Below are 27058 nucleotides of genomic sequence, written 5' to 3'. Positions count from 1 at the left end.
TCAGATTGCCAGAAGGGAAGCTAGGTGACGGGTTTATTTAGCCAGAGGGGAAGCAGATAAGAAAAAAATTTGCCAACGTTCTGCATTGTGAGGACCAAAGACTTGGAGTGTTTTGTGTTGCAAGACACTGTGTGAAAGAGAATCATGATGTTCAGGAGAGAAATGTGTCTGCATGGATAATGGTTCACTTGCATTTAGTGAAGCTACAAAGAGAGAGACTTGGAGACACCATTATGAAAGGTTGCTAAATGAAAAGAATGAATGGGAGAAAGATAGTTTGCAGAATGTTGACCCAACAGAGGGACCAGCTATCCGAATTTACAGTACCTTGGTAGATAAAGCAATTAAGAGTATGAAGACAGGGAAGGCTCCTGGCGCATCAGGAATCACTGCAGCAATGCTTAAAATATCTTGCGGTGTTGGCTATAGTTTAGTCACCCATATAGTCAATCAGGTGATACATGAAGGAATCATACCCAATGACTGGTGTAGCTGCACCATAGTCAATTACTACAAAGGTAAAGGTGATGCATTAGATACAAATAATTACAGAGGTATCAAGTTGTTGGATCAGGTAATGAAAGTCACGGAGAGGGTCATAGCCCAGCTAATTAGGGAGAGAGTCAGTGTAGATGAGATGCAGTTTGGGTTTGTGCCAGGGAAGAGCACCACTGATGCTATATTTCTGGTAAGACAGCTGCAGGAGAAATACATAGCCAAAGATAAACCTCTGTACCTGGCTTTCGTTGACATGGAGAAAGCCTTTGACAGGGTCCTTCGATCACTTATCTGGTGATCAATGTGGAAACTAGGGATAAATGAGTGATTAGTGAGAGCTGTATAAGCCATGTACAGGGATGCTGTCAGTAAGGTGAGGGTTGGCAATGAGTACAGTGAAGAACTCCAAGTAGGGGTCCACCAAGGATCAGTCCTCAGCCCCCTCTTATTCATCATAGTCCTCCAGGCAATAACAGAGGAATCCAAGACAGGACGCCCCTGGGAGCTTCTCTATGCTGATGACCTTGCACTAATTGCTGAGTCACTATCAGAACTAGAGGAGAAGTTTCAGGTGTGGAAGTAAGGTCTGGAATCAAAGGGCCTTAGAGTCAATCTAGCAAAAACCAATGTCTTAATAAGTAAGGAGGCAGACAACCACAAACCCCTTCAGGCAGATGGCCCTGCTCAATCTGTAGAGAAGGCATAGGTGGAATCTTCATAAGATGTACCCAGTGTAAGCTATGGACACATAAGAAGTGCAGCAATATCAAAGGAAGGCTAACTGGGAAGATAGTTTTTGTGTGTGGCAAATGCTCAGGGACAATAAACACCAAAAACATGCAGAAAACAGCTTCTGTCACATTCCTGGGGGAAAAACTACAAGTAGTTGATAGCTTTCATTACCTAGGTGACCAAGTCAGTAGTGGGGGTAGATGCTCTGAGTGTAGCTGCTAGAATAAGAATAGCCTAAGCAAAGTTCAGAGAGTTCCTACCTTTGCTGGTGACAAAGGACCTCTTGCTCAGAATAAAAGGTAACTGTTGAGGACATGCGTAAGCTTGCAAGGAATGAAGCTAGTATGCTCTGCTGGATGTGTAATGTCAGTGTGCATACACGACAGAGTGTAAGTTCCGTGAGAGAAAAGTTGGACCAAAGAAGCAACAGATGTGGTGTGCAAGAGAGACGACTTCACTGATATAGTCACAAGTTGCATATGGATGAGGATAGCTATGTGAAAAAGCGTCACACCCTAGCAGTAGAGAGAACCTGTGGAAGAGGTAGACCCAGGAAGACCTGGGATGAGCTGGTGAAGCATGACCTTCAAACGTTGGGCCTCACTGAGGCGATGACAAGTGACCGAGACCTTTGGAGATATGCTGTGCTTGAGAAGATTCGGCAAATCAAGTGTGACCGTAAACGTGGCCTATGCCAGTGTAGCATAACAAGCCCATTTAAGAGTACCCTTCAATCATTGGGCAATAAACTGTGTTTGCGAAGACCTGTTGAGGCAAGTGAAGTTGTTGTCGTGGCTGATGACAGTAGTGCCTGATTGGCACCTGTGCCGGTGGCATGTAAAAAGCACCAATTGGTTGCTGCCAGTGCAGCCTGACTGGCTCCCATGTTGGTGGCACATAAAAAGCACCATTCAAGCGTGGTCAATGCCAGTACTGCTTGACTGGTCCTCAAGCCAGTGGCACGTAAAAAGTACTCACTACATTCTCAGAGTGGTTGGCATTCGGAAGGGCATCCAGCTGTAGAAACTTTGCCAGATCGGATTGGAGCCTGGTGCAGCCTTCTGTCATGCCAGCTCTTGGTCAAACCATCCAAGCCATGCCAGCATGGAAAGTGGACATTAAATGATGATGATGATGATGATGATGTGATGGTGATGGCTAAAATACCTTTGGTCATAGGTAAGCTTGATCAAGGTTGACTTGGTGGTAAACAATAACTTTACACATAATGCAAAATATAACCCTTTGCAATACACTTTTTATTCATTAATATAAACTGACATGGAACACTTTCACTACAACCAACTCTTACTACAACAAAACAATTTACTTAGCGCAGTCTTCTCACAATCACCTACTAATAATATACCTTGCACATAACATACAATAAAAAAAAATAGTAAACTGGATCCTAACTTGCTTAATATTTTGAGTCAATAAATTATAATCAATTCTCCAGAGAGAATCCATAATCGTTATCTCAATTCTGGGCAAGAGGAGTCAGAGAGATAACCCTGCAGAATTTAAGGAAATTGAAGTTATAATCTGAACTAAATACTATAACAATTTTAACAAATAAACCATAAAAGACTCCCCCCCCCCCAACCTTACAACTGAGCAAATTAAGAGTAACATAAAGAGCTTTCTTCTACACTAAAAGATAATAATGTATTTACTAGAACATAAAGGGGTATGTGATGTACCTGGTGCAGGAAAAAAACCAAAAAAACTGACAGTAAATTAATAAAATTAAATAATAAAAGTAATAATAATGATTATTATTATTATTGTTACTACTACCATTAAGGCAGCGAGCTGGCAGAATCGTTAGCATACTGGGCGAAATGCTTAGCAGTATTTTGTCTGTCGCTATGTTCTGAGTTCAAATTCCACTGAAGTCAACTTTACCTTCCCCCAAAATTTTAGGCCTTATGCCTACAGTAGAAAGGATGAGCTGGCAAAATTGTTAGGGCACTGGATGAAATGCTTAGCGGTATTTCGCCTGTCGTTGCATTCTGAGTTCAAATTCTGCTGAAGTCAACTTTGCCTTTCATCCTTTCAGGGTTGATAAAATAAGTACCAGTTGAACATTGGGGTTAATGTAATTGACTCATTTCCTCCCCCAAAATTGCTGCCCCTGTGGCTAAATTTGAAACCATTATTATTATTATTGTTAGGAATAGTTTTAAATCCTCTCCTTCAAACACTCATACGTCAAAATTGGCAGGAGGGACTATCATTGGTAATAGCTGCAGTAGCAGTAATAGTAGTAGTAGTAGTAAGGCAGTGAGCTTGCAGAATTCTTAACATGCTAGACAAAACGGTTAGCAGCATTTTGTCCACCTTTATGCTTTGAGTTCAAATTCTGCCAAAGTCGACTTTGCTTTTCATCCTTTTCGGGTCGATAAAATAAGTACCAGTTGAGCAATGGAATCAATGTAATTGACTAACTCCTTTCCTTCAAATTCCAGGTTTTGCACTTATAGTACAAAGAATTACTATTATCATTATTATTATTATTATGATGATGATGATGATGATGATGAAAGAGGTTGTGTGGTGGACATGATTGAAAGGGCCAAGGTCTCATTGACTTTTTCAGATTCCACCTGAAAAGGAAAGAGGCTGGAGAGGGAGGTGCTGTCACCCAGTGAATTTGTTGAAAAGTGGGTGAATGTGGCAAGAATGGCCAGTGTGAATGGGCCTTACTCTGAGTGTGCGCCTGTAGGCCTGATGGAATGAAGTACCTTTGTTGTTATTGGGTCCAAAGTGTGTGAGGTTCCTTTGGTCACTTCTCGGTGGAACTCCCCCTTATTGGGGAAGTACACTGTTGGTTTAATCTCCTTGTTAATAGTGGCATTTTTTTTTTTTTTTGCCGTTTACACATTTAAGCCCAGTCTCTCATCTGTGTATCATTCTTTATGTTTTGGGTTTGGCCCTGGTGGCCAATAAAGGAAGTATTATTATTATTATTATTATTATTATTATTATTATTATCATTGAAGGTGGCAATCTGGCAAAAGTGTTAGTAAGCTTGGTGAAATGCTTAGCGATATTTCATCTATTTTCACATTCTGAGTTCAAATTATGCCGAAGTCAACTGTGCTTGTCATCTTTTCAGGGTCAATGAAATAAGTACCAGTTGAATACAGGGGTCAATGTAATCGATTAGTTCCCTCCCCAAAAATTTCAGGCCTTGTGCCTATATTAGAATGTATTATTATTATCATTATTATTATTATTATTATTATTATTATCATCATCATCAAAAGATTAGTAGATTGACAGAATTGTTAATGCTGGATAAAATGCTTTGGGATATTTCTTCCAACTCTAAGTTCTAAGTTGAAGTCCTGGCAATGTCAACTTTGGGATCAATACAATGAAGTACAGAGGTGGAGGGTATTGACTAATCCTCAAAATTACTGACCTGTTACCTAAATCATAAACCATTATTATTGTTTGTACATATAGTAATACATGGTAGATGGCAGAATAGGTGGAGTGTTGAACGAAAGGCATGCAGTAATCTTTGGTCAGATTCAAATACTATTGTGTTCAAGTTTTTCTTTCACCTTTCTGTGTTGATAAAATAAATACTGGTAATACAGTGGTAAAAGGGGAATGATTGAAGATACTATAGTAGTCAACAAATATAGTACTATGAAAATATTTTCGTTACATATTCCATCTTTTTCATACAAAAAATTTCAATAGCTTCAACTTGCTTCACAACATTGTATATGCATATTAGACACTTATCTATCGGACAGATACATATGCACACACTCTCTCACACACACACGTATATACACTCACAGACAGAGACATAACAAATGAGAGTTATGTTCATAATAAATAATGGAAGATATATTATATTTATGACAAACCCAAAATAGAAGAATCTAAGCTGTCATCAGGATGAGAAAGATATTTTGTCTTAGGTAATGATAGTTTGGTGGCTATTGTAAAATAACCTGTTTTGAGCAGAAACAAATTTAATCTGTCAGCCATCAGAAAGATTCATCTGAATGGAAACGTTCTTTCTTTCTTTCTGTCTGTTTCTCTGTCTCTCTCTTTCTCACTCTCTAAACCTATCAGTGATAACATAAGAATAGTTGTAAATAATACAGGGTAAGAAATATACCAAGTATAGAGTTAGCTCTGATGCCTACATCTGTACTAACATGCCCATATATTTTAGCACATAATGAAATCATTCAAACAGTTCTGATATACATTCAGTAAAATATTCTGATATATATACTCAGCAAAAATTATGAAACTATTTAGTTAGATTTTTCATTAAAAACACTCCCAAAACAAAAATTCCCCACTTCTTTAATTAAATGCAAAAGAAAAGAATTACTTTTACCTAGTTTTTCTATCCTGCTATTGCTATATATAAGTAGCCTAGAATTGCCATCTGGAGAAGCAACCTCTAAACAGCCTAATGCTGTAAGTCAGCTAGCATGCTTGATCTCAGGAAAATTGAGCACTAAATTCAGTTTTGACAACAGCAGGCAGAGAGGTATTCTTACTTCATCATTAATACATAATTGAAGCTAAGATGCATACATCAGCAAACTTATATAGCATGATTTGTTGAATTAGATAATTTTCAATGCTCACAAAATGTCTTAGAATTCAGAATAGATATAAAAGAATGTCTGGAAGACTGGTAATATGCAACATTTGCTGTCCACATTGTGAGCATATTAGATTACATTCTAGATACATAAACACATCTAGTTTTAACACGTTAGTCTGAGAAGATGGGATTTTGCCCATACTTTTGATTTTATGCCCACCTAGATAGTGGATTAAGGAAACTGCATGAGATGTGTCTAGGAAACAAAGGGAAGCAAATGTAATGAACATGAACACACACACACAAAAGAAAAAAATATATGCGCTTACATAACAGGTAAAAAAAAAAATGACTCAGCCATGTGAGTATCATCATAACCTACTGAATAAATGAGTTAATTAGTGAAGAAAACATATAAATATTTTCTATAGCATACTAAATAACCTCTTTTCCAGCAATAACATCTAAAATAACTAAACACAAACTTGAAATAGTGAAAAACTGACTAGACTCTTAATCATCTAGGATGAGTGTCCCTAAGAAAGATAATTAAATAAAGATCAAGGGATTTTTAGCTTAACAGTGAAGATGGCTTGCAGATGTTTACCTTTGTTCTAGCAACCATCACTAGATGTTGTTAACTAGTTTGTCAGGGGGGAAATATTGTATCAAACAAGGACCTTGGTTTCATTCAGGACAGATTTTGTATTACAGTTGTACTACATTACTTTCTGAGCTTCTTTTTACTTATTCACTTATCTATTATTATTATTATTAATATTATTATTATTATTATTATTATTATTGTTGTTGTTGTTGTTGTTGTTTAATGTGGTGAGCTGGCAGAATTGTTAGCATGCTGGGAAAAATGCTTAGTCCATCTTTAGGTTCTGAGCTCAAATTCCACTGAGGTCAACTCTGCCTCTCATCCCTTTTGGGGTCAATAAAATAAGTACCAGTTGAACACTAAGGTCAATGTAATTGACTTATCCCCTTCCTCGAAATTGCTGGCCTTGAGCTAAAATTTGAAACCATTATTATTATTATTATAATTATTATTGCGACTGATGAACAATAGCATTATTGGTTACAGGTTTACAATTTACCAATCACTAATTCATTGTATTGCTTAAGGTAACAGTAACTGATATATTGATTTCAAATTTTGGCACAAGGCCAGCAATTTCAGGGGAGTAAGTTGATTACATCAGCCCCAGTACTCAATTGGTACTTATTTTATTGATCTTGAAAGGATGAAAGGTAAAGTCGGCCTTGTCAGAATTTGAACTCAGAATGTAAAGACAAATGAAATCCTACTAAGCACTTTGTCTGGCATGCTAATGGTTCTGTCAGCTTGCTGCCTTAAAGGGAGTATGATATATCGACATAAAATAAATACCACAAAAATTACCTGTGTTTTTTTTCTAACTTTCTTGACCACATTTACAACATCATCATCATAACTGTTTAACATCTACTCTCCATGCTGATATGGGTTGGATGGTTTGACATGGAGCTGGCTAGTGGGAGCTGTGTGGACTCCAACTGTCTGTTGTGGCATGGTTTCTATGGCTGGATGCCCTTCCTAACACCAACCACTTAACAGAGTGTGCTGGGTGCATTTTGTGTGTCACCGTCTCCTTCACTGATATATATTAGGTAAAGATATCACACCTACACACACACACACACATGTGCATGCACATGCACACATATGCTAGCTTTTACATAGTCTTCATCAATAAAATTTTACTCACAAGATTTTGTTCAACCTGAAGCTATAATAAAAGATACTTGCTTAAGGTGCCACATATTTGCAAAAGGAACTTCTTAACTATATAGCTATACTCATATCTTGTTCCTTTATTTTCCAATTTCATATATTTTATTATAATCAATGCTACTTTCCAAATTATTTTCTCTCTCTTTTTCTGGATGTTCAATTCTAAATCTCAGCAGCCATTGTGTTTATAGCCTGAATAATGTACATAACTTGATTGACTTTGCTTAGTTGAAGATCAAGATTCGTTTTTATTTCTTACTGGTATGGTCACTGCATAAAAGAAAGGAACTTAGATGTAAAAGAAGACTGACCCAACTGTACAAGCACTGAAAAATGGATGTTAAACAGTGATCTGGTCCAGCTTTTTAAACTGATGACTATATAATGGTAACCACAGGCATATATCATAGGTACAACATTTATTTAGAAAGGCTAAATTTTCTTCTCTTTCCAGAAAATAATTCTGTCTGATTGAGTGCTGTTCAACTATTGGAGGCAGTACAAATAGATATAGATATCCTTGTCACACACAAACCTTTACTTACCAAACATCACTATTCACTATGGCCCTGCACCAAATTTCCATTTTTACAAGAGCATCTGTTTTTCTGAATTACTGAGTTTATAGAATTTCCACCTAAACTAACTCCTTTCACTGGCAACTACTTCTATTATCATGTTTGTGTTTCAACACACCTAGACTCTATTGGAAACAGCTGCACTGAAAAGACCACCCTAAAACTTCATCTTTCCAGCATCTAATTATATTTCCTTTCTCACTCATTAAGCTACATTGTTTACTAACCACAAACTTCACACAATTATTTTTGAATCCCAGTGATGTGGGAGTGGGGTTACTGGAAAGTCCTTCCTGACTAAATAGCGACACAATAAACTTATACATACTTCTCTCCACACACACACACACACACACAAACACACACCTATATCTTTGTTGTGCATAGGGAGGTATGAATAACTATGTTACTAACAATTTATAGGTAAGGTCTCTTCCATTATTCCCAAACAAATAGAACATAACACAAACATAATACACAGGTGTTGGTAATCTGGGTGTTCACTGTTATTAAACTAGGATTTCTAGAAATAACTTTACTTCAACATTATTGTCATTTAATATCCATTTTCCATGCTGGCATGAGTTGGATGGCTTGACAAAAACTGGCATGGCAAGGGGCCACACCAGGTTCCATAGTCTGTTTTGGCAAGGTTTCTATGGTTGGATGCCCTTCCTAATGCCAACCAATCTACAGAGTGTACTGGGTAGTTTCTACATGGCACCTTCAGTGATTTTCACTTGGTTTGAAGAAATTCATAATGACTATTATACTTCATTAAGCTTGTGGATATTCTTAAGGGCAGTTACAATTCCTAAGGCTTGCATAACTTTAGAAATAGCAGATCCAAAGCATCAATAGTGAGGAGTCATTTCCAAATCATGTGCTGCGACAGCTGTTTTGTTGGTTATGTTTCCATTAAAAAATAGCCATCAGATGATACAGGTCCTTATCACATGTCCAAACTTAGTTTCAGCTGACCAACTTGTATTATACAAATCATTGACATGATGGAATTTGTTGAGGTAGATTTCAGCCATCATATATTTTTTCCCCATTCCACCTATGATCCTAGTTGTTCTCACTCTCTCTTCTATTCAAGTTCTTGGTCATGATGTCTTGAGCAAACAAACATCACAGAGTAGTAAAGACTCTTCAGCCTTAAAGAGTGCAAGGCAGCCTCAATAGTATTGGAACCTCAATAGAATGCAGCTAGTACACACTGTAAAGAGGTTGGTGATAGGAAAATGAAAGGCATGAGTGAGATATGATCCTCTGATTTGTTAGACAGGATCAGAAATTCTGAATAAGAACTTGGACAATAACAACCTGTTCAACCCATGCTAGCATGGGAAGTAAACAAACTTAAAATGACAGTAATAATGATTTATGACACATCTGTTTCATTGGTTCTATGTTTTCATTCCAAAATAGCTAACTAATGAAACAGCTATCTTAGAATGTGCAGAAAATTTTAATTTTAGCTAGTTGATGTCAGTTGACCAAATTGTGCAATTAACCTTGACAACGACTGTACAAAACTTCTACATGTGTTGAAATACCTATATATTTTTGGAGACATTAAGGACTATGTTCTACTCTGATGAAGCCTAACCATGACTGAAACATGTTCCTAGCTGTCTCTCAACTGTAAAGCAATGGTAAGATTGCTGCTTTTCGTCAAGCATGTTTGTTCAACCATAAAACTTTGATTTTTTGAAAAATTATCTCTTCATTTCATTCAGAATTATGCCTAGGTTTTCATTTTCTTTGTCTGTCTATGGGTGAAATTTTAACCAATCAGGAATTTATTGTGTATAGAATTCAGTACTCTCCATGTTGACTTTGAGTTACACACACACAGTATTTGCCCACTCTCTCTTTTATTCTCCTTCAACCATAGGGGCTACTTTAGGGCCTTAGCAAGTAATAAGGCAAGTATAATTAGTGCTGCTGCAATGAAAAAACACCCTGTACATTCTGTTAAGTGGTTGGCATTAGAAAGGGAATCCAGCAACAGAAATCATATCAATGCAATGATGCGTGATGTGGTCTTCTAGCTTGCCAGACCCTTTCAAACCAACTAATCCATACCGGCAGTAGAAGCCAGACATAAAATGATGATGGTAATGATATACAAGAGATGCATTTTCCCTACTAGATAAGGTATCAGACTCCTGTTAGAGAAAGTTATAGAACCAGCACTTCTATTGCGCTATGTCTATGGCCTAAACATTTAACTCTTGCTGCTTCAATCTGCATAGATTATGATGGTTTGGGGTAGAGTTTATAACTGAACAATCAACAGGTATTTTATTATCTTGCAACTCATGTTTTAGTGGTTAGGCAGCCTGTTCCATCTGATATATTACATATGGTGCACAACAGATCATCTCACAAACTCAACATGCAAACGAAACTTCAACATATGGCTATGTTAATTTACATTGACATACATATAAATGCTAACACATGCACACACACACACAAGTGTACAGACACATATGTATATAACACATGTATTCATATAACCCTATATTTATAAATACATATACACAAACACTCACATAAATATGCAGACACACAATGACATAAATACAAAGATGCATACAGATATATAGAGATTCATATACAAATAGATAGATATACATACACATATATATAGAGATATAGATATATATACTCGTTACTCTTTACTTGTTTCAGTCATTTGACTGCGGCCATGCTGGAGCACCGCCTTTAGTTGAGTAAATTGACCCCAGGACTTATTATTTGGATGCCTAATACTTATTCTATCGGTCTCTTTTGCCGAACTGCTAAGTTACGGGGACGCAAACACACCAGCATCGGTTGTCAAGCAATGGTAGGGGCAAAACACAAGTTTATGTGTGGTTTCCATGCTTTAGGAACAGTCACTAATTACTTGAAGACTAACCTTGTTCATGACGACTGCTGACCTGAGCAAACTCAAACATCAGAAAAATTCATGAACTGATTTTGGAGGACTGTCACCGAACAATTGACGAACTTGTTGATATGACTGGTGTGTCCTGGAGTAAGGAATTGCGAATGAAAAGAGTTGCAACAAAACTTGTGCCTCACTTTGCTCACAGAAGATCAAAAGCAGTCATGACTGAAAGAACAGTTGGAAGATCAACTCGTGATGAAAGTTGGTGTTACAGAATTTGCTGATGTGGTGAAGAAAAAACAACAAAGGCATTAAAAACATCACTTCGCAAGAGTTCCAGCACTGCTTTGAACAGTGGTAAACACACCTGGCCTTATGCATTGCTTTAAATGGAGAATACTTTGAAGGCAATAAAAGTGTAAATATGTACATATGTACATATATATATCTATATATAAATGTATATATAAATACGTATATATAAAAGCATACATACATATATATATATATATATATATATATATATATATAAATACAAATATACACGTACAGACACATAACATTATATTCATTATATATCAGAATCTTCATCTGAGTCGATCATAACTCAAATTATGCCTAAATGCATTATAGTTGTAGACTCAACATTTTATTATCCAGGTAATATGCTCTTCCAATACATTCTTGTAGTTCTTCTAAGGCTGGATGGTGTGTGTGCAAGATTCATATACATAACAGGTGTATAATTAAATGTTCATAGATATATATACATCCAAATAGGCTATCTATATATTATGGCATTATTATTAAATCATTATTCCAGTAGTTTTACTGTGGTCCAGCTTCCATTACATTAACTAAGTTCACCTCAATGTCATTTGGTTACATGCTGCATTTTATATATTTATTTTTATTATTTTTCTATTATAAGCACTCTTTGTAATATATAACTCATGCGAGGGTGGAATGTGGATGTTAAAGGATGATGATGATGATGCACTTCATAAACAGTATGACCTTTTGTTTCTTTCTGAGATGTATGCAGGGTAACAAAAATGTCCAACACATACACACACACTTATTCAATGTCTGTGCATTGTTGATTCACAGGTTCATCATGTGTTATCATGTGTAGGATAGATCTAGCTGTCAGCTGATCTTATCTTGAAGTTCAAACAATTACCTTCCTTTGACAAGGAAGAGCATCCTCTGGCTGATGACTATGGCAAAGAAAGTTGCATGTTGGATGAAAAACTAAGGATAGAGCTTTTCTATTCAAAGGAAATCCTCACCTTCTTCATATACTAATGAAGGAGAAGGTGAATATAGAGCAAGAGCTGCTGTTTTTTAAGAACTTTTATGAAAGGTGGTAGAGAGTGGAACAAATGATGTAGCTACATGGGACTATATTAACTATGTGTCCATGAGCTGACAGCAAAAACTAGAAGCTATTTGTCTTTAGTGTATAAGAGAAACCTGAGATATGTGGGTTCCCCATTTCAAGAAGCCTTTCCACTGATTGCTGCTTTATACTGTTGTTGTTATTTATAATCTCATCATCATCGTCGTTTTACTTTAGTCCACTTTTTATCTTCCATGGGTCAGATGTAATTCACTAAGGCAGATTTCATAGTACTGGATGCCCTTCCAGTCACCATGCAAGGTAATCCCTCAGTCTAGGAAATAACAAACAGCCCGGACATAGTTACAAGCCTTTTTGTTTACAAAGATGGTGAAACATATTAAGACATGTCAAGAAGCTAAGACATGCTTTCATGGTTGACTGCAAACATAAGACACTACCTGTACAGATGAAAGGCTGTTTTATGTACAGTTGGTGAATGAACATAAGAAAACAAGGAGAAATACAAACACACTCACACATATGATATATGGCTGTGTGGTAAGAAGCTTGCTTCCCAACCACATGGTTCCAGGTTCAGTCCCACTGTGTGGCACCTTGGGCCGGCAAAAGACTTGTAAGTGGATTTGGTAAACGGAAACTGAAAGAAACCTGTCGTATATATATGTGTGTGTGTTTGTGTTTGACCACTCCAACATTGCTTGACAACCAATGTTGGTGTGTTTACATCCCTGTAACTTAGTAGTTCAGCATAAGAGACCAATAGAATAATTACTAGGATTACAAAGTCTTGAGGACAATTTGACTAAAGGCAGTGCTCTGGGATGACCATAGTCAAATGATGAAAACAAATAAAAGCGTAAAAGAGAACATATATATATATATATATATATATATATATATATATATATATACATGCATACATTCATACACACACACACACACACACACACACACACATATATATATATATATATATATATATATATATCATCATCATCATCATCATCGTTTAACGTCCACTTTCCATGCTAATATATATATACACACACACACACACACACACACACACACACACACACACACACACACATATATATAATAGAAATACATGTGGAAAATAGAAATAGAAACTATACATGGAAATGTAAGGGGAAAGTAAGAAGAAAAATAACTAAAAATGCACACTGGAAATAAAAAAAAGTAAAGGCTTTTTATTAAAAGTAACGATAGATATATACAATTAGATGAACTGAGGTAGGAATAAAAGTAACAAAAGTCATTACTGTGAATTGTTAAAGAGATTCAAAAGCATACTGGTTTTGTAAATTTTCTGCTCACTGCTATGAATGCACACCGATTACCAAATGGTGTCAGGTCTACTAGTCCCTGAGTAAAAATATTATGTGTAAGGGAGGTAAGTAGTTCTGAATTTGGTGCAACTAGGGTAGATATAGATCTGTAATGTAAATGGTGTATAGGATGTATGGGTGGTATTAATTGAAAGGTTAGTAGTGTTCTGTATTAAGTTAAGTGTTCATATTGAGTTGTGGAAGATATTTATTGATGAAAGTTGCCTCTTTATTCATTCTTTGTTGTACTGAGGTGTTCTGTGAGCACTGATAGAAGGGGAAAGTTAGGAAATTAGGATTAAGGTTCCTAGCACACCTTTCTATGTGTTCACTGACCTGTACCTGTCTGTATTGTGGGTGGCGGATTTGTTCTTTGTGGAGAGTGATTCTTCGATGGAGTGATATTCCTGTTTTGCCAATATAATGATTACTACACGCTAAGCATGTAATGGCATAGATTAGATTTTCTGAGGCACAGGTGAAATTTAATTTAATCTTAAATATTTCACCTTGTTTAAAGTGGAACTCTGAACCCTCCAAAAGGTGGGGCATGTACCACTGTTAGGTCGACCACATTTTTTCACTTTTGGTTCCATTGTTAATGGATATAGTCTTGCGCTGGTTAATATTTTTTCAATGATTTAGGTTGCATTTTGCTTTTGATAATTTTGTGTGAGCCTAAAATTTTGGCCGTTTACAATTTAAATGTGGACGTAATATACCTTGGCTTTGCAAAAGCTTTTGATAAAGTGGATCATGGTATTATATGCCACAAACTGCATGATCTTGGCATAGCTGGAAAACTTGGAGAGTGGTTACATGATTTTCTGAAAGAATGAAGTCAGGCAGTAATGGCTAATGAAGCCACCTCAAAGAAAACAAAAGTAGCAAGCCGTATTCCACAAGGCACTGTCTTGGGACTAGTGCTTTTCATAGTGGCCCTCTGAAATATATGCCCTCAGCTGCCCGGATTGCCACCCTTACTAGCAACATAGATGATATGAAAGTCTCGCAGAAAATACAGAACCCCAAGGTTGTTGCACACCTGCAGCAAGAGTTGGACTCAATTTACAGATGGGTTGAGGACAATAATATGCAGTTTAATGCTGAAAAATCCCAAGCCCTGTGCTACCAGCATCCAATACTGAATATAAAACTTACAGGTTACACTGGTCCACAGGGGATTATATTCCCAGAACCTAAATCAGTGAGGGACCTGGGTATCGACATGAGTGATGCTACTTCTTTCCAAGTGCACATTACCAGGATGGCCTCAAAGTGCAGACGACTGGCTGGATAGATCCTGAGAGCTTAGAGGTAATTTCGTCTGTCTTTTTGTTCTGAGTTCAAATTCCACTGAGGTTGACTTTGCCTTTCATCCTTTTCGGGTTGATAAATTAAGCACCAGTTGCATACTGTTGCATACTGCCCCCCCCCCCTACCCGAAAATTTTGGGTCTTGTACCTAGAGTAGAAAAGAATATTGCTGGTTTTGTGCCTATATCAGAAACCATTATTATTATTATTATGTGACATATGCCTTTTGATATTTAGTTGTCTTCCTTCAAAGGCAATGGATTGGTAGAATCTTTAGATCATCAGACAAAAGATCTTGCAGTATTTGTTCCAACTCTTTATGGTCTGAGTTCAGGTTACACCAGAGTCAACTTTGCCTTTCATTTCTCCAGGGTTGATAAAATAAAGTATCAATCATGCACTGGAGTCTATCATATCAACTTACCAAGCACCTCAAAACTGCTTGCCTTTTGCCTAGATCAGAAACAGTTCTTATTAATATAATAATATAAACAATATTTGAAATTGCCAGTATCCACATTCCAGGTTGACAAAATATAAGTTTTAAACAGAGAGTTTTGGTCTGTGAAAGGCAGGATTTTCCTGACAGAATGCAAAAGCATTCCAAGTGAGAGGTGTCAGTTGTTTCAAGTGATTGCTGTATATTATGGAGCTTGACATGATTCCATTTACAAAGTAAGGACAGCAGTTCTCTCATTGTGGTAAATGATATACAGTTAGACCGCAGCATCTGAGACAAAGTCTAGTCATATACTAGTGGAATTATAATTGTTAAGATACGCATGTCGCTGAGATCATATACATGCAAAATAAATAATACACGTAAGGCTAACTGGGAAGATAGTTTTTGTATGTGGCAAATGTTCAGGAACAATAAACACTGAAAATGTGCAGAGAATAGCTTCTGTCACATTCCAGGGAGAAAAACTACAAGTACTTGATAGCTTGCATGCTCTGAAAGTGTAGCTGCTAGAATAAGAATAGCGTGGGCAAAGTTCAGAGAGCTCCTACCTCTGCTGGTGACTAAGGTCCTCTCGCTCAGTGTAAAAGGTAGACTGTATGACGCATGTGTACGAACAGCCATGCTACATGGCAGTGAAACATGGGCCATGACTGCTGAGGACATGCGTAAACTTGGAAGGAATGAAGTGAATATGCTCCGCTGGATGTGTAATGTCAGTGTGCATACACGACAGAGTGTAAGCACCCTGAGAGAAAAGTTGGTCCTAAGAAGCATCAGGTGTGGTATGCAAGAGAGATGACTGAGCTGGTATGGTCATGTGCTGCAAATGGATGAGGGCAGCTGTATGAAAAAATATCACACCCTAGCAGTTGAGGGAACCTGTGGAAGAGGTAGACCCAGGAAGATCTGGGATGAGGTGGTGAAGCACGACTTTCAAACATTGGGCCTCACTAAGGCAATGACTAGTGACCGAGACCTTTGGAGATATGCTGTGCTTGAGAAGACCTGATAAGTCAAGTGAGTCCATAACCCGTGGCCTATGCCAGTGGTGTATAACCAGCCCGCTTATGAGTACCCTTACTTTGCTTGTGAAGACCTGTTGAGGCAAGTGAAATCAAAATTGCTGACGTGGCCAATGACCAGTACTGACTGATTGCATTCGTGCCAGTGGAATGTTATAAGCACCATTCAAGCGTGATCATTGCCAGGGCTGCTGATTGCTCCCGTGCTGGTGGCACGTAATAAGCACCATTCAAGCATGATCGTTGCCAGCATCCCCTTACTGTCACTTGTGCCGGTGGCATGTGAAAAACAACATTTGAGCGAGGTCATTGCCAGTGCCGCTGGACTGGCTCTCATGCAGGTGGCATGTAAAAAACACCCCTTGAGCATGATCGTTGCCAGTACTGCTTGACTGGCCCTCATGCCAGTGGCACGTAAAAGCACTCACTATACTCTCAGAGTAGATGGCTTTATGAAGGGCATCCAGCTGCAGAAACTTTGCCAGATCAGATTGGAGCCTCGTGCAGCCTTCTGGCTCACCAGTCCTCAGTCAAACTGTCCAACCCATGCCAGCATGGAAAGCAGACGTTAGACGACGACGACGATGATGATGATGATGTAAATGTGTTATTGTAGATTATTTTTGATTTACCAGTCAGCCATACCCCAGTAAATTAATGTGTTTTGTTAATTCACGCTGTCATGTCTATAAAAATTACCTGCTGCTAAATAACCTAACATACTGACTTAGTAATCTTAATAATATTTACACTCTCTTACATTTGCATATATTCTCCGTCATAACTCCTACGTTTTATTTTGAAACTACATAATATATGCAGTGGAATGGTGTCAGTGACCATGCTGTAGATGCATAACAAAACTCACTGACATTTCATAGTTGACTGCACTGTTATATTTACCCAAATAAATATAATAGTTTATGTTCTGCCAAATGGTTACAATAACTCATTCACAATATTAGGATTTCATTTTCAGCATGATCTTTCAAATTGCCAAGCATGTACAACCTATCAAATAATATGTGCATGTGCATGTGTGTGTGTGTGTAATATTTGTATATTCTCAAATAATTGTAGTAGTTTTGTCCTGTTATACCATAAAACATGCTGTCTCACATCCATCTCAAAAGTACCTATTCCTCACAAAATATTTCCCCTCACAGATTTTTCTTGAAACCTACAAATAAGCTGAAGCTAAGAGTTGAAACAGTGGAACTTCAACCAACAACTTATGAGAGAAATAAGTGTGTGTGTGTGCATGTGTATGTGTATACCTTCATTTGTGTTTCCTTGTCTAATTCTTTTGATTTTTCCCTGTACTTAATTTCTAACTCTCTGTCTTATGCATGCACATGACACTCACATGCTTACACACATGTATGTATGTGTGTATGTATATATATATATATATATATATATATATATATATATATATATATATATATATATATATATATATACATGTATGTATGTATGTATGTATGTATATATATATATATATGTATATATTTGTATATGTGTATATTTGTATATGTGTATATATATATATATATATATATATATATATATATATATATATATTTAATTGCTTATTTCTTATTTTTCTTTTTAAGTTCGAGTACTTCAGTACAGTAAATGTGCTTTGAATAAACCGCTCAATTGTGATTGTAGAGTCACAATAATATTTATTATCAATAGTAATTGTTTACTTCAAATTTTTGCTTATACTATCTTCTGAAATCAGGTAGCTTTTGAGAAGCCAGTATTCTCAAAACTGTCTGATTTGAAAAGCATGTATCAGCAAAACTTTGATATCAACAAACACTATTGATACTAAATATTACATACACTCAATATATATATATAAAAACATATAAAGGTGTGTGTGTGTGTGTGTGTATGTGTGTGTGTGTGTGTATGTGTGTGTGTGTGTGTGTATGTGTGTGTGTGTGTATATGTTATAGTTATACACACACACACACACACACATATTATAGTTATATATACGGACACACACACATATATATATATATATATATATATATATATATATATATATATATATATATATTATATTTATATATACATATATATATCATATTTATATATACATATATATATTGTATTTATATATATACATATTATATTTATATATACATATGTATATATATTATATTTATATATACATATACACATATATATATTACATTTACACACACACACACACACACACACACACAATGTGTTATATATGTATGCATGCTCTAGTCTTTTCACTATTTTGTATTTTACCTCCCAAAAGATAATGTCATTCGGTTATGTGAAAATACAAAGTATAATAAGTTCTGGAATTTTTTATTGTAACACTATAGAGAATCTAATTGGTTCCATTATGAAATCTTATCTCAAAAGGTGGTGTATGACTTGATCAGAAGTTAGTTACATTTCTATATATACCTGGTTCAAACCCTGGTGTAGACTTTGCTTTATTATTTCTTTCAGAATAAATGAGATGTGAGTCATTAATATGTTTCTCCCAGTTTGTTCAGTAGACAATACTTTCATTAATGGTCATGTGCTAATGTGAGAAATCCTTATTAATCCCATTGTATTCTGAGTTCAAATTTTGTCAAGGTCATCTTTGCCTTTCATCTTTCTGGTGTTGATAAAATAAAGTATCAATTGAATGCAGTATTGATTTAAATGACCAACTTCTACTTCTGCCACCAAATCTTGGGTCGTGTACCTATTCTAGAAATGTTTATTTAATCAAATGTGGTACTCAAACAGTTTCAGGTTCTTTGCATCTGTATTTTAATAGTATTGGTATTTATCTGGAACTATCAAGTACCAAACCTTCAGATTGCAGAAACAAAAAAAAAAATATCTTGTTAGCAGCATTGAACTATACATAACTTAATGTACCTCACTTTCTTTAAGCATGTACAATAAGGTGGTATAATTCCCTGGTGTAAGCTATACTCAGTTCAATTCCTCTAGTGGGATCACTTATCTGTGATATACTGGCTCCCTATCCAGAAGAACACTTCTCTTATAAGCTTAAAATCACTTAAATGAGAGATAAATACTAGCCCAGTGGACTTCAAAGATCTGTTAACTATTAAAAAGTCTTTTTCAACTCTATTGATGGATAGCATTATCATAAAAAACATATGTTCAGATTAAAACATGTGTTTTATGGCTCTCTGACAACAATCTGCATAAAACATTTTACCCAATTGGTGTACAGTATTAACATTAAATTTGACTCTCTCAATGTTTGTTCATTATTTGTAGCAGGGATAAAAAGGAACAAGACTAAATAAGAAAACTAATATATTAAGCTGTGTTTTGTTTTGCTATTTTAATTCAGTATACAAAAGTAAAATTTATGTTAGGGAGCTTAGAATATTGAAGAGGAGAAAGAAACAAAATAATATTTTCAGATTAAAAAAAAAAAAATAAACATTTCCATATTAAATATTTTCAAATTCATGCTTGGAAATTAATATTTGTTGAAGTAAATATTTGTATCATTTAAACTAGTTAAAAAAATTTCATGGTTAATACACACACAAAATATTCTTTTCTAACACACACACACACACACACACACATGCATAGGCATGGGTGTGTGGTTAAGAAGTTCACTCCTCAATCATGTGGCTTCGAGTTCAGTCCTACTGTATGGCTAGTATCTTCTACTATCCCTCTAGGTTGACCAAAGTCCTGTGGGTGGATTTGGTGGAGGGAGACTGAAGGAAGTGCTTTATGTGTGTGTATATATGTAAACACACTTGCTTATGAATCTCCTTCTATTGTCATTGTGCTATAATTCCAAATGAGACCACTGTCATAGAAGCAGTGTCTGGCTATGAGGGAACAGGTGCAGTTTAGCAACATAAAGGGTGTCCATTGATAGAAAATCTACCTCAACAAATTCCATCTGACTCATGCAAACATAAAAAAGTGGACACTAACACATGATGATACACACAATACATATATATATACACACATACACTTAACATATACATAAATCACCTCGGTAGTGTTTGAGATATACTATTCTTTTCTTTCATCATCAGGCAAGTTTAATCAAATCATAGAGCTAGCATCTTTATCATCATTCTCACAATCAACAACATCTCACGCTACCGTACCAATCCATCCACCAAGAAAAAAAGAAAAAAAAAAAGAATAGAAAACAAAATTATTTTAACTACTGCAATAGAATTACTATAGTGGATGTTGCTGGAGTTTAAAAGAAGTAAAACATTTACAACATAAAACAGTTGTAATTAGAATTGATAATAATTATTGAAGATGAAGTAATGGTCTGATGCAAAGGTTCTTAAATGATGTTTTTATGACCCACTGAGGTGCACTGCAATATTTTCAAAACTATAGTGTAAGTCTTTAAAGAATATATATTATATCAATGCTTAGGCATCTTGTAAAAATGTTAGTCATAAATTTGTTATACACATGTATGAGGTCATAAACAATAGTATTTTTTCTAAATGTTTTCTTTCCTTGGATTTTTAAGATTAAAACTAAAGTTTTCTTTCTTTCTTTCTTTCTTGAATTTTCGTGTGATGTGTCCCAGTGATTTCCTAATTGATCCCCAGTGTGTATACAGTCAAAAAGATTGTGATCCACACTGGTTTGATATCAATGATATAACAATAGATTCTGACACATCTGTTTCGTAAGATGATATTGTAGAGGAAATATTCGGAGCTGTCACTTAATCTAAGTATGGAATGTGAAAAATATCTCTGCTACTTGTGAAAAAACTGATAAAGTTGGCAGATAACTCAACTATCATGGTAGAAAAGGGATAATAAAACAATTATTTACAAAATGAAATAAAGATAGAAAGATAGATAGGGCTTAATGAGAGGGAGAGAAACAGAGAGAGAGAGAGAGAGAGAGAGAGAGAGAGAGAGAGAGAAGGACAGAGAGAGAGAAAGAGAAAGTTAGTAATCTAGCTATATTTAAGAATTGCATTTTTTTCTTTAGTAGCTGATAGTGAAAGGAGACGTAAGTAAATTCCTGTTTTATTCTGTATTACTTTACAAAACAAGAGATATTTTTAATTAAGTCTCTGACCAATATTTAATGAGCGAATAAATAAATTGTAAATATAAAGAAAAAATTGCAATTACAAACCATCTTCCAGCGTCAAAGATGTCCATAGAAGAATGTTTTAGCTTGGCACAGTAAGTCGATCTCACTGCTTTTCAGTTTTAACATGTAAGAAAATACTATCCCCTGTTAAGGATCCTGAAGGCATGTGAAGCCCTACATATAGCAGTAACTGCCTACTTATAGGGAGGCAAGATTCCTAGCTACATTTTTTTTTTTTTTTTTAAAACAAAAATAACTTCAGCTATGTGTATGTGGTGATATGGTGTAGTCACTTAATCACATCTCCTAATGTATATTGCTGAAGTTTACAGCATTCTACATCATCTGCATAAATTTGAAACCTTTTCACAAAGTATCAGTGAGCCCTTGACATTAGCAGTGAGAATATTATCAAAGGAAGTATTACAAAACAAAAATGAAGGATGTTAAGGAGATAAAATATATGGGACCCGGACATAATTTCGGTAATAATTCACTATTTATTTTTTCTTTTGCTTCGTATTTGTATTATTATTATTCTTTTGAAATGTAACTTGAGGCAAAGTAAATGATTTTTAATATATAAACATTATGAAAATTCTGTATTAGCATTCAAAATAAAATTTTTAATTCTAATATCTAGTTCTATTTAAATATCTAGTTCTATTTAAATATCTAGTTCTATTTTAATATCTAGTCAACTATTTATTAATATGACATAAAGATGGATTCCTCCACCACCATCACCACCATCTCCATTTTTCTTCTCATATTTATCCACTTAAATATTCATAATGCTATAAATTTATAAGCTATAAACTAATTGCCTATTTTCAAATGCACATTTCCATTTTGAAGATCAGAAACAGCAACAACAACAGCAATAATAATGGCTATGAATTTTGGCACGAGGCCAGTAATTTGGGGGAGAGGGTATAAGTCTGTTACATCAACTCCGGTACTTGACTGGTACTTATTTTATTGACCTTGAATGGATGAAAGGTAAAATCAACCTTGGTGAAATCTGAACTCGGAATATAAAGAGCCAGAAAAAATGTTGTTAAGCATTTTGCCCGACATGCTAATGACTCTACCAATTTGCCAGCTTAATCATAAAAGTAATAATGATAATAACAACAATCATAATAATAATCTTTTCAAATATAGGCATAGGGCCTGAAAAATTTGTGGGGAAGATGTCAATCAATTACATAGATCTCAATGTGCCACTGGTAATTATTTCTTTGACCCCATAAGGATGAAAGGCAATGTTGACCTTGGCAGAATTTGAACTCAGAACGTAAAAGTGGATGAAATGTTGCTAAGTATTTCTGTCCAGTGTGCTAATGATTTTGCCAGCTCACCACCTTGAGGAGGATAATAATAATAATAATAATAATAATAATAATAATAATAATAATGAGGTAACATAATGAGGTAACATAACAGGGAGGGGTAATAAACAGTGCATGAGATGAAGCTTCCACATAACAGAATAATAATAATAATAATAATAATAATAATAATAACAATGATAATTTCAAATTTGGCCACAAGGGCAGTTTGTGAGAGGGGATTAAGTCGATTACATTGATCCCCAGTGTTCAACCGGTACTTATTTTATTGACCCCGAAAGGATGAAAGGCAAAGTCGACCTCAGCAAAATTTGAACTCAGAACATAACAACGGGCAAAATACTGCTAAGCATTTCGTCCAACATGCTAACGATTCTGCCAGCTCACCACCTTAATAATAATAATAATAATAATAATGATGATGATGATAACAGCAGCAACAATGATAATTCCTAATAGAGATACAAGAACATGAATGTTTTGGGACAAGGGAGCAATCAATTAAATTAACTTCAGGTGCACCAGCATGACCGCAGCCACTTGGCTGAAACACATAAATAAATAAATAAATAAATAACACTGGTACTTTTTATTTCAATCAACTCCAGAATGATGTAGTCATAAAGTTAACCTAGTTTACCAATTCTACCGTCCACCACCCTACACAACAATAACAATCATTTCGTAAAAAGGCACAGGTTCAGATATTTCAGTGGGAGGAGTATAGGTAATTAAACTGAGCCTGGCACATGATTTGCTGTTACTTTCACAAGTCCCTATAGCGCAACTAATCCTCCATTTTTAATGACGTAGTAGTAGTAGTAGTAGTAGTAGTAGTAGTAGTAGTAGTAGTAGTAGTAGCAGCAGCAGCAGCAGTAGTAGTAGCAGCAGCAGTAGTAGTAGTTGTAGTTGTTGTAGAAGTAGCAGCAGTATTATTATTATTATTATTATTAGTAGTAGTAGTAGTAGTAGTAGCAGTAGTAGTAGTTGTAGTAGTAGTAGTAGTAGTTGTAGCAGTAGCAGCAATATTTATTATTATTATTATTATTATTATTATTATTATTATTATTATTAGTAGTAGTAGTAGTAGTAGTAGTAGTAGTAGTAATGTAAAGTTATTTACAGGAGTAGGTTATAATTGATTAATTCAGCCTGCTACATGACTACTGTTCATTAAACTCTTTGGGTGCACTCAAGATAGCTAAAAGTGCATACTAAAATAATAAAGGGGGAACTTCTACATTTGTGGTCTTCAGACAATGCATCATAGTATAAAAGAGGTATTTAGAGTTTTGAAAATATGACTTAGAGCTTTAGAAAATTCATAATTTTGTTTGTCTACAAACAAGCAAGATTAATAAAATAAAATAAGCAACAGGTGCTGGGGTGACTTTGTTGAAAAAAGCTTGCTTCCCAAGAACATGGTTCCGGGTTCAGTTCTACTGTGTGACACTTGGGCAAGTGTCTTTTACTATAGCCTCGGGCCAACCAAAACCTTGTGAATGGAATTAGTAGAAGGAAACTGAAAGAAGCCTGTCAAATATATATGTATCTATATATAATAGGTGAAATTTTTTTATGTGGTTAGACAATTTAGTGTCTATTTTTCAGCATATTGGCAAAGAAATTTTTTTCTTTGCTCTTATTTATCTGTGTCTTTTACTATAGCCTCAGGCCAACCAAAACCTTGTGAATGGAATTAGTAGAAGGAAACTGAAAGAAGCGTGTCAAATATATATGTATGTATATATATAACAGGTGAAATTATTTTATGTGGTTAGACAATTTAGTGTCTATTTTTCAGCATATTGGCAAAGAAATTTTTTTCTTTGCGCTTATTTATAATTGTATTTATAATTTTCATCTTAAAAGGTATTTTTTATATGCTGGCCACTGATAAAATTAAAAAAAAATTTTTTTATCCTTATATTAGAAATGTATGTATATATATATATATATATATATATATATATGTATATATATGTGTGTGTGTGTGTGTGTGTGTGTGTGTGTGTGTGTGTGTGTGTGTATCTTTGTGTCTGTATTTGTTCCCCACCACCACTTGACAACTGGTGTTGCTGGGTTTACATCCCTCTATTTTAGCAGTTCAGCAAAAGAGATTGATAGAATAAATACTAGACTTTAAAAAAAAAGTACTGTGGTTAATTCATTCGACTAAAAATTCTTCAAAATATTGCCCCAACATGACTGCAGTCTAATGACTTAAACAAGAAAAAAATAAAAGAAAAAAGATAAAAGATAAAAGAATAGTCATTGTTTACATATTTTTTCTAAGTTTCCTACTCTAATACATAATGTTTTTTAACCCTTTAGCATTCAAATTTTTTTGTCAAAAGTATTTCTTATTTATTCACATTGTTTTGAATTAACAACATGTTATTTTGTAGTTTCAAGATTTCAATAGTGTATTTGTATATTTTAAGAATGACATCGTATGCTAGGTATGAAAGGTTGGATCTGGTCAGTTTCAACATAAAACAGGTAGAATATTTGGGCTGGATATAGGTGGATTAAATGCTAAAGGTTTAAAAACTTTTTAAAAGAAATGTGCTAGAATTTGCTGCTTGAACTCTAGCAGGCCACAATGTGAAAAAAATTGGGAAGCACTATTCTATGCAGCCACTTGACATGCTAGAAATAGCAACCAAATCTGGTTTCAAATCAACCAAGGTTTTTAAAATAACCATACTGCATATAATCCTATCTATGTTTGAAATAAAAACCATAATATTCATAGCAGAATCCTTTCTAATTAAGAGACTGTGGGACCAGGCCTGATCTAGATCATAACAATATCAGTAACTAAATAATTATTTCTATTACAGGCACAAGACTGTAAATTGGCAGGAGGGGATGGTTAATCTAATCAACCCAAGTAGTTGACTTTTACTTTTATTGTTGATAAAAAGCAAATTTACCCTTACTAGAATTTGAGCTCAGAATATCCAGTTCACACTGTAAAGTTATTGGCATTTGAAAGGGCATCCAATTGTGAAAACCATGCCAAAACTGACCTTGTCCATGCTGGTGCCACATAAAAGCACCCAGTCCACTCTGTAGGAGTTGACTGGATGCTTTTATGTTGGCAAGGGCATCCAGCTGTAGAAACCCTACCAAAACAGACACTGAAGACACTGGTGCAGTCTTCTGCATAGCCAGCTCCTGTCAAACCATCCAACCCATACCAGCATGGAAAGTGAATGTTGAATAATGATAATGATGATGAATGTAAAGAGCCAGAACAAATGCTGCAAAGCATTTTGTCTGCCATTCTAGCAATTCTGTGAATCCACTGACCTTGACTCAAATCCAGTGCAACCGAACACAACTAATTCTAGAAATCCACTAATAAACATTTGATTTGAAATTAAAGAAAAGAAAATCTTTTGCAAATGGAAGCTACATTGGTGATTTATTCACCTCCAGTATTTTTGTAGCTATTAAATATTTTGAATCAACTTAGAGCACAAACACAACATTAACAAAGTAAAAAGTATATCAAAGATTAAGTAAAATACTAGCAAAGAAGAGGAAATAGTTGAAACATGAGATTGGAATCACATGGAGAGTCGCTCGACCTGTTGCTTAAGATATCAAGGTTTCATAGAGAACATTGGCTCAATACCAATATATTCTCACACTGCCTAAAGAAAAAAGAAATTATCCATAACTAAATGTGTTACATGTACAATATTGTTAAGGAAATAGTTATTCTAAACTAGTTATTCTAAATAGTTATTTCTAACTAATCCACCTACATCTATAACCTATGACGATGATGATGATGATGATGATGAGACTGATCAAGTACTGGAGTCAATGCAATCAACTAACCCCACCGCCCACTGAAATTGTTGGCCTTACGCCTAAATTTGAAACCATTATTATTATTATTATTATTATTATTATTATTATTATGTTGGTAAGCTGGTAGAATCAT

General features: G+C 35.2%; 1 protein-coding gene and 1 long non-coding RNA gene across 12 annotated transcripts in view; one reads left to right on the top strand and one right to left on the bottom strand.

The window, feature by feature from the left end:
* Positions 1-27058, bottom strand: part of LOC106871173 (innexin unc-9) — a 740381-nt gene that overhangs the window by 34072 nt on the left and 679251 nt on the right. Inside the window, exon 1 of one of the 11 annotated variants that reach the window (XM_014917503.3) lies at positions 21785-21939. The exons of the other annotated variants lie outside the window; for them this stretch is intronic. Coding sequence (XP_014772989.1) covers positions 21785-21810 — 26 coding nt within the window. The 5' untranslated portion in view covers positions 21811-21939. Of the gene's footprint in view, positions 1-21784; positions 21940-27058 lie in introns of those variants that run through there. 11 annotated transcript variants of the gene reach the window in all.
* Positions 22004-27058, top strand: part of LOC149137206 (uncharacterized) — a 58665-nt gene continuing 53610 nt past the window's right edge. Inside the window, exon 1 of the long non-coding RNA XR_016240723.1 lies at positions 22004-22227. This is a non-coding gene — a long non-coding RNA (uncharacterized LOC149137206). The remainder of the gene's footprint in view (positions 22228-27058) is intronic.

This window comes from Octopus bimaculoides, chromosome 2 (genome assembly GCF_046866305.1).
Source record: "Octopus bimaculoides isolate indiv1 chromosome 2, ASM4686630v1, whole genome shotgun sequence".
Taxonomy (NCBI): Eukaryota; Metazoa; Mollusca; class Cephalopoda; order Octopoda; family Octopodidae; genus Octopus; species Octopus bimaculoides.
This window is presented reverse-complemented; position numbering and strand designations above follow the sequence as displayed.